Source organism: Tenrec ecaudatus, chromosome 14, assembly GCF_050624435.1.
Source record: "Tenrec ecaudatus isolate mTenEca1 chromosome 14, mTenEca1.hap1, whole genome shotgun sequence".
Classification (NCBI taxonomy): domain Eukaryota; kingdom Metazoa; phylum Chordata; class Mammalia; order Afrosoricida; family Tenrecidae; genus Tenrec; species Tenrec ecaudatus.
The window spans coordinates 68,052,467-68,068,117 of record NC_134543.1 but is presented as its reverse complement, the minus strand read 5'-3'; the positions used below and the strand labels follow the sequence as shown (position 1 = coordinate 68,068,117).

General features: G+C 51.5%; 1 protein-coding gene across 1 annotated transcript; it reads right to left on the bottom strand.

The window, feature by feature from the left end:
• Nucleotides 1–9,283: 9,283 nt before the first annotated feature.
• FOXA1 (forkhead box A1) lies at nucleotides 9,284–13,045 on the bottom strand. Its single transcript, XM_075532045.1, has 2 exons — nucleotides 12,974–13,045; nucleotides 9,284–10,603 (listed from the first exon to the last, which is right to left on the bottom strand). The coding sequence occupies exons 1-2, from the start codon at nucleotides 13,043–13,045 to the stop codon at nucleotides 9,284–9,286; spliced, it is 1,392 nt and encodes a 463-aa protein (XP_075388160.1).
• Nucleotides 13,046–15,651: the final 2,606 nt, after the last annotated feature.

Here is a 15,651-nt window from a genome sequence, read left to right as displayed (position 1 = left end):
TGATAAACTATAGGATAGCCCTGTCGTTTCTGTGGTTTGGTGGGTATACCATAGGTCAGATTGGAAGCTTTGGGGTTGTTGCTTTCAACATACTGTTATTTAGGAAATAATTCTACTCTAGTGATCCTCTGAAGTCCTCAAAATATCATGAAAATGAATTTCTAAGTGGATGTGCCTACATAGCACGTAAGTCTGATTACACATGTTATGTTAAACTCTGAATTGTGAAACATCTAAAATCTAAATCTCTTCTATCTTTCCCTTGTATAAAGATCTTTCTCTCCCCAGTATCTATAAGTACATGGTAATAGGCAAAGGAAGTGCCTAAGTGCCAGGTGTAGAATATGTGAGCCACTAGTTGGGACAAAGACGGAACCTCCTCCACTTGATGTTATAAAGGAGATTTTCAAAAAGGTGACTGAGGCAAATCACCACACCTAAAATGAGCTTGTCACCAACATTCAAACTTATTTTTTAATAAGTGGAGTAACAGCCCCCAAAATAAGTCTTTCATTCCTTGATCACATATAGTATCTCAAGTTAACAATTTATTTATAGAATGACTTTGTTAGAGACCCAGAGAAGCTTCAAGGTAGGGGTTTTATATTGTTTTTAGGTAAATGAAAGCCATGACATATATATATGTATGTTTTGATGTAGATTGTATTCAAGACACTTGTGTAAGATTTTTAAAAAGAGGGGAGAGTCAGGAAAAGAAAAAAAAACAACCTGAGATCTTACTTTGCTCTTTCTTACCCACAAGTGCCTAGACCTGGAAGTTGAAGAGTGGGTTTCGAAGCCCATGGGAATTTGGAAAGGTTATTCCACTGAATGCAGAGGGAATGAAATAAATTCCTGTCGCTCCTGATTGGAGCAACCCCTAGCTGAAAAGCCTAAAATTGGAAATGCTTGGTTATTGCTGTAGTTTACTCCAATTCAGGTCACTTAACTTACTCCTTTCCTGCATGGGGGGAGGTCTCATGGCCGTACCTCTGCATCTGTTTGTGTGTTTGTGGGCTATACAGGTACCAGTGTCTCTGACTCTGCTTCTCTGCAAAGAAAGGTGAAGAGTAGATAGCTTGACGGGTCAGAGAGCCAGAACTCATTGGAGAGAGTGTTCTTGAAAAATACAAATACTTTAACCTTGATTTTTGTGACAACATTTTTTAAAAATCTGACCCAATACCTACTCTCTCTAGCAATGAGTGAGGGGAGAAATGGGCCTATATGGGAAATATGTCCAGTGATGATAAACTCACATGTTAGAAAGCAAGTTATGATTATGATTCTTCCTCTCTCTGTGCATGGAGGTCAAGACAGGATTCGGCCCCCTGTTAGTTCTGCTACCCCCTCTCCTCTCGGGAGCAGAGGGCCAGGCTGAGGGTGGCTGGGAAGGGCCGGTAAGCAGGGTGGAGGAGGCTTTGCAGGTGGGGTCCAAGTGCACAGCAGTCTGTAGGGTGGAGAAGGGGACCCGAGGGCACTGCTCTGGCCCCCAAGTGTGGGACGTGCTGCCCGGCGGATCCTGGTGCAGGTTCCTGGGGCGCCCTTCTGAGATCAGCGCAGATGGGTGTAGCAAGCGTCTGGACCGAGGGGACTTGAGGGACGCCCCGTTGGTGGGCGTGGCCCGGAGGTCAGGCGCCCGGGGCGGCCCTTGGGGCCGGCTCTCCGGAGGCGCCAGCGACTGCCGCTCAGCTGGAGGCCCGCAGAGGGGAGAGTAAACACCTAGGCCGCCGGCCGCCCAGCGAGCTGCTGGCCTGAGAGCGGGCCCAGCGGGCTGGCGCGGGGGGCGGACGACAAACAAATGGACCCGGGGAGCCGCCACGCCCCTTCCCCGCGCGGCCTCCGCGGGCGGCGCCACGGGTCTTGCAGCGTCGCGACCGGCCCGCGACCCCCGCGGGCGGCTGCGCCTCGGGGCCCCGATCCCAGGAGCGCCCAGCTCGCCGCCCCGCCCCTCCCGGCCGGGCCCCGCGGGCGGGCTGGAGCCCCGCTTTGCTCTTTTCGTTGGCCGGGCACAATTGTGTTATTGGAGATAATGAATTCAATCCCCATCAAAGGGCATTAGGCTCGCCCTGGCCCTGGAGTTGCGGCTGCCCTAAAAAAAAAAAAAAAAAAAGAGGGAATGAAAGGCTAAGGCTAAAAAAAAAAATTCTCGCGGGGAGCCTGATCGCGGCTTTTGAAGTGCAGGGGCCCGGCATTGTCCACCCCGCGGCCCGTACGGCTGCAGAGAGCCCGGCTTTTGATGCGCTGAGAACCGCCTCGCCGCGAGCACCACGTCGGGCCGCGCGGCCTGCCAGCAGCATGTGTCTGGGGCGCCAGCACGCCGCCCGGCCGCGGGGACCCTGGGGTGCCAGACCTCACGCCGCGGGGTCGCGGCTCTGCGGGGTCACTTGGTAGAGCAGGGAGGGGCCCCTTCTCGTCGTCTGAAAAGGGAGGGGGAAGCAAGGTCTCCAGGAACCGTGGGCCGGGGCTCCTGGGGACGTTGTCACTACTGGGACCCGGGATCCGAAGCGGCTGGTTTAGCTTGCGCTGGATGGGTCTGTCTCGGGGTGACCTCCGAGAGGGGTATCCGTGCCCACGCAGCAGCCAGGCTTCTCCAGCTGCGACCATGGCGGCCGCCGCTGCAGGTGCGTGGCCAGCCGGGCAGCTCCTCCCGCGCCCGCGGCGTCCTGCTGCGCAGTTCTCAGCCCGGGAGGACGCATTCGTATCAAGTCCCTTTTTCTAACAAGTAACCAAAAACTTGTTGCAAGCGTTTTGCACTTAACTGTTGACTGTTCAGATCACACACACACCCCTCGCCCCCCATGACCAGGCCGCCTCCCCTGACTTCCTCCTGGCGGCTGCTGGGCACTTTGGCCCAAAGGTCAGCAAGCAGAGCGGTGCGGCCCCTTCCCGGCCTTTGCTCGAAGGATCCGGGTTATCCGCTCCCTTGCTTCTTCAACCAGGCAGAAGACAAAGGAATCGCCCGGGCTGCAGGCAGTGCGACTGCAGGGGGGAAGCCGCAGGAGGCCTGCACGTCGGAGCGGGAGGCCTCCCTCCGCCTTGGAGGCAGGGGCGCCGGGCGAGGGAGGCCGGCCGGGTGGCCGCGCTCCCGGCTGCGCTGCAGGCAGGGGCGCCGGCGCGGCTGCGGCTGCGGAGAGTGAGGTTCCGAGCGTCCAGGAGCAGTGTGTCCGCCGGACCCAGGCATAAAAGAAAAGTCGAGTCAAGCGAAGAGCCGAAGCCCTCAAGGAGCACAGCGCTAAGCGGGCTTCTCCTTGCTCCCTGAAGCCGAATGGGCCCTCAAAGTGGAAACCCCTAAAGGAAAGGGGATGCCGCAAAACCCCTGTCATTCTTCTTATGAAATGGTGTGTGTTTTAAAATAACAACTCCTTGGGGGCGGGGCGGGGCTGGAAGCTGACCAGGGACACGATTAAAGGTGCAAAGGAATAAGCAAAAAATATAGGACCTGGCGAGGCGGGAGGGGAGGCTAGGGAAGGGACTTCCTGTGGAATAAGGGGTCCCTATTTCCAGGCAATATGCGGGGCGGGTGTCCCAAGCTGTTGGTCTTGGTTTCAGACCTCTAAAAGGGAGAGTGTGTGTTCCTGATGAAGACAGGCGACAAGTAGGATGTCAACTCAAGACAACCTGGAGCTTTGCAAATGCCTGTGTGTGGTAGGAGACGGGCTCACAAATTTGGTTTCTTGACCAGCATCCCACCTGGATTGAGAAGCAATTGAGCCCTTGATCCACTTAAGCCTTTTCCTCACAGATGCTGAGAGACACCATTCTGCCTGTGCTCTCGAGGTTGACTAGAACGTTGAAAACCCTAAGATATCACGAAGTGACGTCCAGAAAACAGGAGATTCCTCACCAGAAAGAACACACTCTCATCCGGAGCTTTGCTCTTGCACGGTGAAGTCGCCGCCACCAAAATTGGAGAAATGAAGTTAGATAGAAAACAGGAGATTTTAAGTGTTCACCGTGAGAATTTACCCCAGGACAAATTTTAAATCTAACAGCATGAGTGTTTTTCCAACACGCATATCGTCTTCCAGAACAATGTTTTTTAAAATAAAAATATGTAGGTGAAGAGCTGCAGTCCTAGCTGTTTGAAGTTCAAGGGTCCACACTCCACTAGGAGCTAAGAGAATGGTTCTAAACTTAGCTGTTTGAAAGGGGGGCCGAAACGAAGAAGACTGAAAGCAATCAAATGCGATTTGTATACATAAATAGATAAATGCATAATATGTAAATAGAATTATTAAAATAGATTCGCTATCTAAACCAGACAGTTGTAAAGTCTTCCAAGTTGTTTCATTTTTCTTACAGCCTTGCTTTCCTGCCTAGCCATTGATGCGTATGCTTTTTTAATTTGGGAAATTTTTATTTCTAAATTTACCAATTCAACCAAAATTAGCTTAAACATAACCAATCATGTGATGCACATTATCGTGAGACAAGTATTATCTTCAGTCTATTTCAGTTGCAAAACATTATTATAATTCACAATTAAAATTTGTTTTGAAAGCAAAATATCATAAATGTATTAACTAATAATTTAACTATTAAACTATTAAATATGTACTTTTCCTCAGTAGTTTTTTTCCTTCCTGAATCTAAAAGTATCACATTAAAATACATTATAGCTAACTGTTCTACAATATTACTGTTAAATCAACAGAAAACCAATTGATCTTAGGACAAGGTTAATTAAATTGGTCTATAGGTCTCCTACTTTGGTCTGCATTGAAAAGAATTTGTATTGATTGTAGAAGGTTGGTTTTTTTTTTTTGCAAAGAAGTTAAATAAGCATTTTCATGGAAATTGTGATTTTTTTGAAATGCCAAAACAACAAGGTTTTTTCAAATTTATCACGCCAAGAATTCTTTTCTCTGGTATGGTCCATCCAAATCTTAGAAGCCTGAGAAAATGTTGTTTTAAAAAACCCAGCAACGCACTTGCAGTGAAATCAGCTTTCAGACAATGAAAACCGAAGTTAAGAACTTTAATAGGATTTTGCTTGTTTTAATCCCTCCTCCCTTAATAATTCTTATCAGTTTGTTCTGCTAGGAGACAGAGCAAGAGAGGAGAGTGGGGAATTCAATTCTGTCTTTGAGTTCAACGCAGGATTCACAGATAGGTGATCCCGAGCTGCCTTCTGTTTGGCAATGCCTCGGAGTTCGCGTTTCTGCTCCACAGACCTGACGACAGTTTTCTTCTCGCTCCAGTTTCGTTTTCTTCTCTAATGTGTCAAAAAGATGTCAGGTCTGCCCTTCCTGAGCGTGACGCGCTAGTAAGAGCTGAAGCTTCCCTCCCCAGCACCACACGCTTAAGCACTCTTTTCCTCCTTTTGAATAGTAAAAACAACAACAACAACACTGAGTGTACGCTGGCGTTGTCGCACTCGGAGGGGCTCGGGAGCTGTACACTTGGGTCAGTAAGAAGGATTGCCTCCCAGCTCCCGCCCCAGGACCCCTCCCCCACCTTGGACGAAATTCCTAAATAAAGCCTGCTCCGTGGGCTGCCGGTGAGCGCCCAGGATTCCCTTTGCAGCGCTTGTTTGCAGGCGCGATCGGGGCGAAGAAATGCAGAAACCCGAAGACCGCACACAAGGGGGAGGGGCGGCCCCCCCTCGGAACCACAGCTGTTTCCCCCCGGCCCGGGGGCGCGGCGCGGCAGCCCCCGCGCTCCGGCGCTTGTGTGTTCGGGTTTCCGAGGAAGGGATTACGCAGCGGGAGCAGCCGCGGCGACGCGGGCCGTGGTGGCCGCAGGAACGGTAACGAGGCGCCTGGCCTCCTTTGTTGACTTTTAGGTCTCGGGCTCAACAGAAGATTTATTCTCTAGGAGGGGAAAATGCCCAAACAATGAAAAACTAACTGCACTTGTCACCTCGAGATGCTTGCGGTTCGCCTCTGCCCCCCTCCCCCCTTCCCCAGCCACCAGCTGCCCCGGCTGCCCGCCCGCGAGCGCTGGAGCGCGAGGGTCGCCTCTCGCTTGGAGGTGGCAGGGAGCGCGCTCCACAACGGGTGCCGACCCCCCAAGGCTGGAGCCGGGCCTGCAGGTCGGCTTTCCGGCCGGCCGAGGTGAGGCCTGCTCCTGAGAGATGCTTCCAAATTCCCAGGATGGTCTCCCAAGTGGCCTCCTTTGGGCACCTCGCCCTGTGCAAACCCAGAGAACGTCTCCGCGAGCTCAGGGGCTTGGCGCCAGGTGGCGGTGAACACAATACACCGATATTTCTAATATGTTAAAGAGGAGGAGAAATAGCAGGGGAGGCGAGCGGCACGAAAATGAGCCGCTTTAAATTCCGTGAGGTCGGGCAAAATTCCGAGGCTCCAACACAGGCCTTTATATTACACTTTGAATTCAAATTTGCCCACATTTGTTTGCCCTCTATTTAAATATGAATCGCTTTGGGGATCCAAAGCTTTTTTCCTCTTTTGAGTTGCAGTTTTTGTTTTGTTTTAACGTCCCTCCGAAGCCTACAAATAAGGTTTTGAAAATTACTCAAACAAGTAATATCCCTCTCCTCCTTCTTTCATTAGATGAAGTGAGAGCAGGGATTTGAGATTTCTGGGTTTTTCTCAAGTGCTACACTGGCACCCCTTCTCTCATCTGGGGAGGCAATTATGAGATCATTAAGGGACTCACACAGCTCTTTTTATCTGGTCTTCGGTGTGGAGTGGAGCGATCAAAGTAAAGGCTGTCCAAGTTCAAGCCCGGTGGAGAATGGAGTTCATACACCAGGGTTCAGGCGAGCCCAACCTCTGCTTGAGCTGGTGTTGTTATTTTGATGTCAATCTGAACAGACGTACAAAGAAATAGGTGGACTGGAAAGTGAACCTACTATCAAAGGAGATTAATGATTTTGTGATCCCAAGCAACTAAGGGGTGTGAAGTTGCATTTTTAAAGCTTCTTAGAAGTCAAATCTGTCTTGGAAGGAGTACAGCCGGAATGCTCCTTAGAAGTGAGGATGCGGAGACTCTCTCCTCCTGTGTCTTTTTGGACATGTTATTAGGAGGAACCAGTCCCTGAGAAGCTCACCAGGCTAGATAAGACAGAGGGTCAACAAAAAGGAGGGAGTTTCTCAAGGAGAAGGATGCACACAGTGGCTGGAACAATAGGCTCAAACCTAGCAAGGCTTGTGAAGATGGTGTAGGAGCCAGCAGTGTGCAGCACACTGTTTGTGCTGTTCTGTTGTACATTGGGTTGTTATGAGTCAGAGCTGACTTAACAGCACCGAACAACAACAGAAGTCAAGCAAATCACCAGCTTTAAGATATAAGAACACTATTTTTAGAAACAATAAAAAATGTAAAAATTCCGAAATCACAGCTATGTTGGAATATGGCCTACTAGTTCCCCTGGCAGGAGTAAATTTTAACTTCCCTCTTGCCTTTGCCTCGATAGCTAATCTGATGAAGTTGCCTTATTCTTTTTAAGGAGAACAGAGTTCAGGAATCTCTATTGTAGACAACTTATTTTGTATTTTATTCTCATTTGAATACTTAACATTTATGGAATACTTAACATTAGTAATATGGAATATATTATTAAGGTAGTTAATAATATTTTATTTCATTGTGGAAAGCCTAAAAGGAAACAAAAAAGCTTACGCGCCAGTCAAAAAAATTAATGTACACCTCAATGTGAGTAAAGATCGTACTTAAAAATCTCAACTCGTGAAATATTGAATCAATGTAAGTCTACCTATCTACCCAAGTTTTCTTCCTTGCTCCCTACTAGTTGTATGCTCACTTAATAAAAGCAGCGGAACAATGACATTTGAGCTTTAGATTATGTTTCTCTCTCGTCATTTACAATCAATTCCAGACTTAGAAAACTATCCTATTCAGAATATCCATTTTGAATCTAATGCAGTGTAAGAGAGTAACAGGAATCCTTTTTTGGTTGTCGTTGTTAACATTTGCTTTATTTAAAGTCCTTAACTCAAGTGATCAAGAACATATTTCACGGCTTAAATCTGTTTTCATTTTCCTTATTAAATCAAAATATTTAAATTACAATCACATTGATAAAAATTAACATTTTAATCTGTCATTTTAACCATCATTTAAAGCAATTTCAGCTGTAAAGAAAGAAAGAAAAAAGAATAAACCATGCAATAAATTAAGAACATTGAGAAAGCAAAGAGGAATTATAGTGAAACCCGTCTGGCTGTACTAACACCATGTCCAGTTGTGGAAAGTGCATTATATCACTGGATGAAACGAGAACACGATGGCAATAATTAAAATGGCTACCATCAATTGGGTTTTGGAATATTGGACCAAATTTTGAAATATGGTTCCCCATATTTCTCTCCTCCAACATTGTCATATTCCCTTTTTTGCTGAAAAACATCATTAAATGGTATACATACATACAAACTACTTTTATACATGTTTTGTGACCTCAGAATGACGTGACCATGGGACTTTGCAAAGCAACGGGCAGAGTTCTTGAGGATGGCAACTCCTGAGTAATTGAACCTCAAGGCCATCCAACCTCAAGTTGGAGAGGACAAGGTAGAAGGAGGCAGGGTGGCCTTTGTAACTTCTTGGTCAGGCAATTCTTGAAAATGCAGCCTGTATATCACTTACCTACTTCTCTGTATGTTATGTAGATGGGGGATGTCTACATAGGTGAACATGTGCATAATGAAGTTCATACATAATATATATGTATTTCACTTAAGACATCTGTTGTCTGCGTTATCAGAAATATAGGTTAAAATGGCTCTGATGTTCCTAATCTGTTCATATTTTGCTGCAGACCAATGCTTTGAAAAGAGCCTTCAGTGTCTCCTTGTTTCTTGGCCATTTCACCTTAGGTTGAGAGTATTGCCACAGACCTGTAAACTTGGGTGGGTTGTGTAAGGAGAGGGGGAGCACAAAACAAATATTTTACACGCTTGACCATTTTCTTTTAAAAATACACTCTGCACAGGCTAGAATGTGTTGGGAAGGGAAAGAGGGAGGAAGGGCGAGGAGCAAGGAAGGAGGAGGACTTCATATATACAATCGTAGATCATTTACCTTTGCAGGGGGAATATCCTTGGATTTGGGTTGGTTGTCTGTTAATAATATACACATCGCCTTTTTTTTTTAACACAATGACAAAGTAACAGTCCTTTGCACGGGGTGGGGAAAGATTGTGCATACACACACACAAGAAGGAACTAAAAAGTTGTTGGGATTTGATTATGCTGTGGTTGGTTTGGTTATGTGTAGTTTTGTTTGTTGGCGGTGTTTTTGCCTCTCCTGCCACCAGCATGGCTAGGCCAGACTAACCCCCAGGCCGCGGGAGCTAGGAAGTGTTTAGGACGGGTCTGGAATACACACCTTGGTAGTAGGCCGGTTCCAGGGCTGAGGGCTCGATGGGGCTCCTCGTGGCCACCGAGGCGCTGCCAAGCGGCAGGCTGGTGGGCAAGGCCGCGCCGTAGGGCGAGTACTGCAGCGCCTGCTCATAAGCCTTGAAGTCCAGCTTGTGCTGCTGCTCCGAGGAGGACATGAGGTTGTTGATGGAGAAGGGGTGGTTGAAGGAGTAGTGGGGGTCCCCTTTCAGGTGCAGCTGGGACTCGTGGGGTGCCAGGCCGTGGGCCGGGTGGGAGGGAGGCACGGATGCCAGCGCCCCGGGCCCGGCGCTGATGGGGGGCGCGGCCGAGGAGGTGGGCGCCTTCAGCTCCGAGGCGCCCCCTGTCGCCACCGCCCCGCTGTGGTCCAGAGTCTGGGGGCTGGCGGCGGGCCCCGGGGCCGGCGCGCCCTCTAGCTGGCCCGCCTTGCCGTGCACGCCCCGGTGCAGGGGGGAGTCGGCATTGGGGTTGGAGGCGCCCGAGGGGTCCTTGCGGCTCTCCGGGCCGCCCTTGGCGCCGCCGCCCCCGCCCCCCGGCTGCTTCTCGCACTTGAACCGCTTCTGGCGCCGCAGGTAGCAGCCGTTCTCGAACATGTTGCCGGAGTCCGGGTGCAGCGTCCAGTAGGAGCCCTTGCCCGGCTTGTCCGGGGAGCGCGCCACCTTGACGAAGCAGTCGTTGAAGGAGAGCGAGTGGCGGATAGAGTTCTGCCAGCGCTGCTGGTTCTGCCGGTAGTAGGGGAAGAGGTCCATGATCCACTGGTAGATCTCGCTCAGCGTCAGCATCTTGCTGGGCGCCTGCTGAATGGCCATGGTGATGAGCGAGATGTACGAGTAGGGCGGCTTGGCGTGCGGGTAACTGCGCTTGAAGGTCTTGGCGTCACCGCCGCCCGCGCGGCTGCGGCCCAGGTTCGACGGCGCGTACGCCATGGGGCTCATGCACGGGTTCATGGCGGCCGCGTAGGGGCCCAGGCCGTTCATGGAGGCCGCCGGCTGCGTGCCCATGGCTCCCATGCCCCCCGGGCTCAGCGCCGCGCCCATGGCCGTCACGCCCGCCGCCGTCATGCTGTTCATGGCACCCGCCGAGCCTCCTGGCATGCCTGCCACGGCGCCTGGGCTCAGGCCGGCACTTAGGCCCGGGTTGGCATAGGACATGTTGAAGGAGGCAGGGGTCATATTGCCGCTCGTGGTCATGGTGTTCATGGTCATGTAGGTGTTCATGGAGTTCATGGAGCCCAGGCCCGAGTTCATATTGCTGACCGGGACCGAGGAGTAGGCCTGGAGTAGAACAAGGAGAGGGAAAGGCTCAGAAGGGCGGAGTTAAACTTAGTGGTGGCCGCCGCGGCGCCCTGCTGCTCTAGGGCAAACCAGAGGGCCAGAGGACAGCGTTTCAGCAAACCACAGGACCTCCAACCCGGGGCCAACTGTCAGGCCCCCTCTTCAGACTGAGCAACGAGAGGGTTTGCACCACAGGGGTGGGAGGTGGGGGGGGGGGGGAATCCTGGAACAGCAGGCATGAAAGGCAAGCTCTTGCAGAAAATATGTCCCCAGGAAGATGTGTAATCGCCTTACATGCACAACCAAGAGGCCAGCTTCTAGGGCCCCTCCATCTCTTCCAACAGCCACATCATGAGGTTTCCCAGTCTCCACCCCAGACTTAGCCTAAGTATTGTGCTCCTTGGAATAAAACGTCTTTAAAATGAGAAGAATATCAATAATCCCTGTCTGTTTATTTAGTACACTCCAGGTAAGGTGGGTGCAGTGGCCTCCTTGGCAGGCGGCACAGCCCTACAAGGTAGAAAACAGCCCCAATTAAGCACCTCCCTACCTAGCTGGAGCTGCCCTGTGTAGTGCAGAGTGCCTTCCGTGGCTGGGCTGCTGGGAGTAACTTATTTGAACTGTCCTTGGAAGAGCAAATCAACCCCTGACATTCACTTTCCAGTAACTTTAGTTTTCTCTAAATAGTGCATTTTTGTTGTATAGAAGTAGCGTTTTCTACCTGCTTGTAACAACTGTAATGTAAGAATGGAAACAGACTTGTAAATCAAATGAGATTTAGAAAAGTAAAATGATAAAAATAAACCTGCAGCTGGAGAAAGGGCAGTGATGGGGGTATAAGAGTATTTATGCATCATGCACTTTCAACTGAAGCATGACTTTACAGCGGAGGCTGCTCTGCACACCATAAGGAATAACTCGCAGCAACTTCACCACCTAGCTCCAGTTACCTAACGTTTGAACATTTCCGTGACCCACATTGTGGAAATTGTCATTTTTCCTTTTGACAGACCGATATGCTGTCGTTGATCATTTCGAAGTGGGGACTTTCGAACTATATGAATAATTTAACATAATTTAAGATTCTAAAGCCAATCCCTACTTATTTTCTCTTAGTGCGATTCTACTTCCTAATTCCGCTTGAACCTGTAAGAAAGCTCTTTTACAGGGAGACTTAATTGGCTGGTGAGTGGGCATGACTGAATCAGAATTAAACCTTTAGAAGACTTCTGAATTCTCTTTAAAATCATCAGCACGTGAAAATCCCTCAGTAGCAGTTTGGTACTACTCTAGGTTTTACATATGTGTGTATGTAGACAATGTTTGGAAATATAAAGACGACTTCTGTAGTAATTTCCTTAAGAATAATGGTAGCAAAACAAGAATAATGGTGGCATGTTTATGTCCATCAGCAAATATTACTCCGTTTGAAATTATAAGAGGTAGATTTAAATAGGAATTCACTATGATATGGTATGCAAATAAACCCTGAGATAAGTTTGCAAATATGTAAATACACAACTCTAAATAAATTACCCATGGACGTAGTTTCTGATTCTCTATGTTTTGGGGCCATCTCCTAAATTATTTTTTACTTTAGGTTTATTGCCCACCTGCTCCCCAAGGTTACTCAAAGCAGTTTCAGTAAGCATTTTCAATAGTAAACTTTTTTTGAGTAATCACTAGCTGTTTCCAGAGAAGTACTTTTAATAGGTAGCGATTCTTCCTGTACTTTGTTTTTCTTGCAATCATTTTGTGCACATGTTAAATAAATCCCATGAACGTGCCACCAAGGGGACAATGAAGAGAAACAGGTTCTCCAGCCCCGAGCGCAGGAGGAAAATCCAGCTCGCACTAGCGACACCCAGTGGTTCGACGGAAAAATGCATACACTTCTCCCCAAAGAGGGCTTTTTAAGAAGAGTAAGTTTTCTGCGATTTCGGAATCGTTTCGTTATTAAGAAGCCCATCTTGCGGCAGAACGTTTCCGTCGGGGGGCAGCTGTGAGTTAAAGGGTGGGACGAGTGGCCGCCCCGCGGGCGCGCCCCGGCGCTCTCAGAGTTGCTCCCAACTCCTGCCCGCGTCGGCCCGCCGGCGCGCGGCACCCCAGCTCCGCTCGGGCTCCCGCGCAGGGCAGGGAAGAGGAAAGTGCTCCCCAGCGCGGGGGTGCTCCACGCCCCGAGTTTCCTAAAATTCTCTTGCCCGCGGGGAGGCCGGCTGAGAGCTACTGCCCTCGGCGGGCGGGCAATGGTGGCGCGGAGCGGGCTCCCCGCGCCCCGGGCCGCCGCGCGCCCGGCCCGGCCCGCCTGGCTCCGGCTCCCGCTCCTGCGGGGCGGCTCCGGGCGAACCCTGCGGCGGGGGGGCTGCTCACCTCCTGCGTGTCCGCGTAGTAGCTGTTCCAGTCGCCGCTCTCGTGCCCTTCCATCTTCACAGTTCCTAACATCCTGGAGCCCCCCAGCCCGTTGCGACCATCCAGCCCGGGGCGAGGCGACGGCAGGCTGGCCGCGCGGGGCGGAGGCGGGGAGCGGAGCGGCCGCGGGCAGCCGAGCGCCCGCGCGGGCCGCGAGCCGCCCCGGCGAGGAGGGAGCGCGGCGCGGCGGGGGCGCGGCGGGCGGGGGCAGCGCCGGGGGCAGGCGGCGGCCGCGGAGCGCGGCGCCGGGGAGCGCCTCGGCGGGAAGTGAGCGCGCGGCCTGTGCGAGGCGAGTGCCGTTGAGCTGATGCGGAGCTTACGTCGCCCGAGTGCCCACCTCCTCGTCCTCTCCCCATTTGTCCGCCGCACAAAGACGCTCGCACCTACAAAGCCCGAGGTGCACCTGCGAGGCGGCCGCCCGCCAGTCCGGCCGCGGCGCCTCCCGCCCCGCCGCCGCCGCGCCCCCCCCCCGCCGCGCCCCCTCCCCCAGCCCCCCTCCCCGAGCCCGTGGAGGAGCACTTTGTGAGTTCGGCAGTGCGATTGCTCTGCGGCCGGCGCTGGAGGGAGAGGGCGACGGAGTGGGGGCGCGTGCGTGTGGGACCCCCTGGAAGAGGGGAACGGGACCTAGGCGGGGCGGGGCGAAGTGGCCCCGGCTCCAGTGGGAACCGCGCCGCTGGCGGAGGGCTGGGGGCGCGGGCGTCCGAGCTCTGGCTCGCTGGGCGGTGTCGACTAAAGGATCCCGGGGGTCCCTCTCGAGGTGCACCCACCGCCGAGCCCGCGCCCCTCCTGCACTTCTGCTCCCCTCCCCCCACCCCCTCTAATTCCCCAGCCCAAAGGCAACCCTGGCGGATCGGAGAGTCCAGCCCCCCACCCCACCCCACCCCACCGCAACTCAACCCCGGATTAAAGGCTAGGGAAGGGGAAATGCTTCACTTTTGCCCCGTCACTAGAAACCCAGCCAACTGAGTCAGCCGAGCCGAATGACGTTAGGCTGAAACGGGCTCCTGGCTAGCAGAGCGGAGGCGCTGCTGTGAAACCCGTACCTGCGGCTAAGGGCAGGTGAGTCACGGCACCGTTTTATATCTTTATGACAGAACTTTTTTTGTTCCCCGCCTCGGTCCGCTCCACTCCCCCCGTCATCTCTAGTGATCACAAAGAGGAAGAAACGGAGAGCAGATGTCTGTGTGATAGGGCGGGCGGGCCCCGAGTCGGCCGTCCTCCCCGCGCCCGGCTCCTCCTCCCGCCCCCCTGCCGCAGCCTCCGGGACTAGGCTGGAGGCGACCGTCTGGTTTGTGATGGGGAAAGGTCACGAGGAGGGGGACATCTCCCTAACGCGCGCGTTAGCCGGGACAGTCGGCGTGCGGCCGCCGGGAACCTTTCTCCGGGGCTAAAAAGGTGCCAGGCCGAGGCCAGCTGTGCTCCGCGGAGGTCTGCTCTCTGACGTGCAAGGACCAGGCCAGCATGCCAGGCGCTCACTCCAGTCCCATTCTGCTCTGGACGTGGCGGAAATTTTTCCCTCAATCAACTTCTCTTGACTCCGAAGAGACCCTGGGTAGCATACTGCCCAGAGTCATGGGGACAGGGACCAATCAGGGTGACGGTCTTGGTGATGAGTCCTGTGTTGGTTGAAAATAGTGCGTCTCTCTCCCTCTCTCTCTCCTCCCCCCCCCCCCCCCCCGTGTAACTGTGTGTGGTATTGCCTGCAGTACCACTAGATCTCCTTAAGTAGCAATAAAATAAAAATCTTTCTAAAGTGACTAAGAATCCACAAAAGTACTCTTGTTTTTCAAAGTTTTAAAAATGTTATTAATCTCATCTTGAGAGATGTGTTTTAACTTGTTCACAAACAGATACCTTATTCCACCCCACCCCCATCCCTTTCTTTGTTCTTCTACTTCGTTCTTCCTTGAAATCTGGCAGGAGAATCTCGATGGTAAATCCTTGAACCAAGCAAATCTCTGAAATCAGCAGGGGAGCACGAGAGGGTGAAGATGTGCAGTTAAGGAAATAAAAAAGAGAAAAGCATTGGATTACAATTCTTTCTTTTAAAGCAAAAATTAGGGGGGTTGTCACATTGCACGGAAAGGAATGGGAGTGAAATTAAATCCACCTGGAACTTAGAAAGAGCCCTCCCCGACCGACAGCGCACAAGCCTGGGACTTCTGTCAGAGCAGTGCGTATAAATAAACGTATCTGCCTACATTTCTGACGGACTTCATTCTTTTGTGCCAGTTCCCATCAGCTAAGCATCCGTGGGCTCAGAAGCGCAGTTTCCTTTGGAAAGTACACGGATGCTTAGCTTCCTCGGTCGAATCCTGGGGGCTGTCACTGCTAATGATCTTCCTGGTTCCTTGACGCCATGATTCTCCTAAACCTTTTCGGCTCTTCAACATGGAGCATAACTGACTGGGGCGTTTTCTGTGGATAGTACAATTTTGAAATAGCTTTCAGGAGGAAAACAATCACCACCACAAGAAAGAAACACTTTTACCTTAAAGAGGATGAGTACAGGATGAGTATCAATTAGATTAAACGACTTTTTTGATAGCGTAGCCCATCACCTAGCAAGTCTCATCTTTTTTTTTCATTGACGTTAATTTAAAAGTGTAGGGGAGGCTTATTTGTTCATAGCCTGCCAG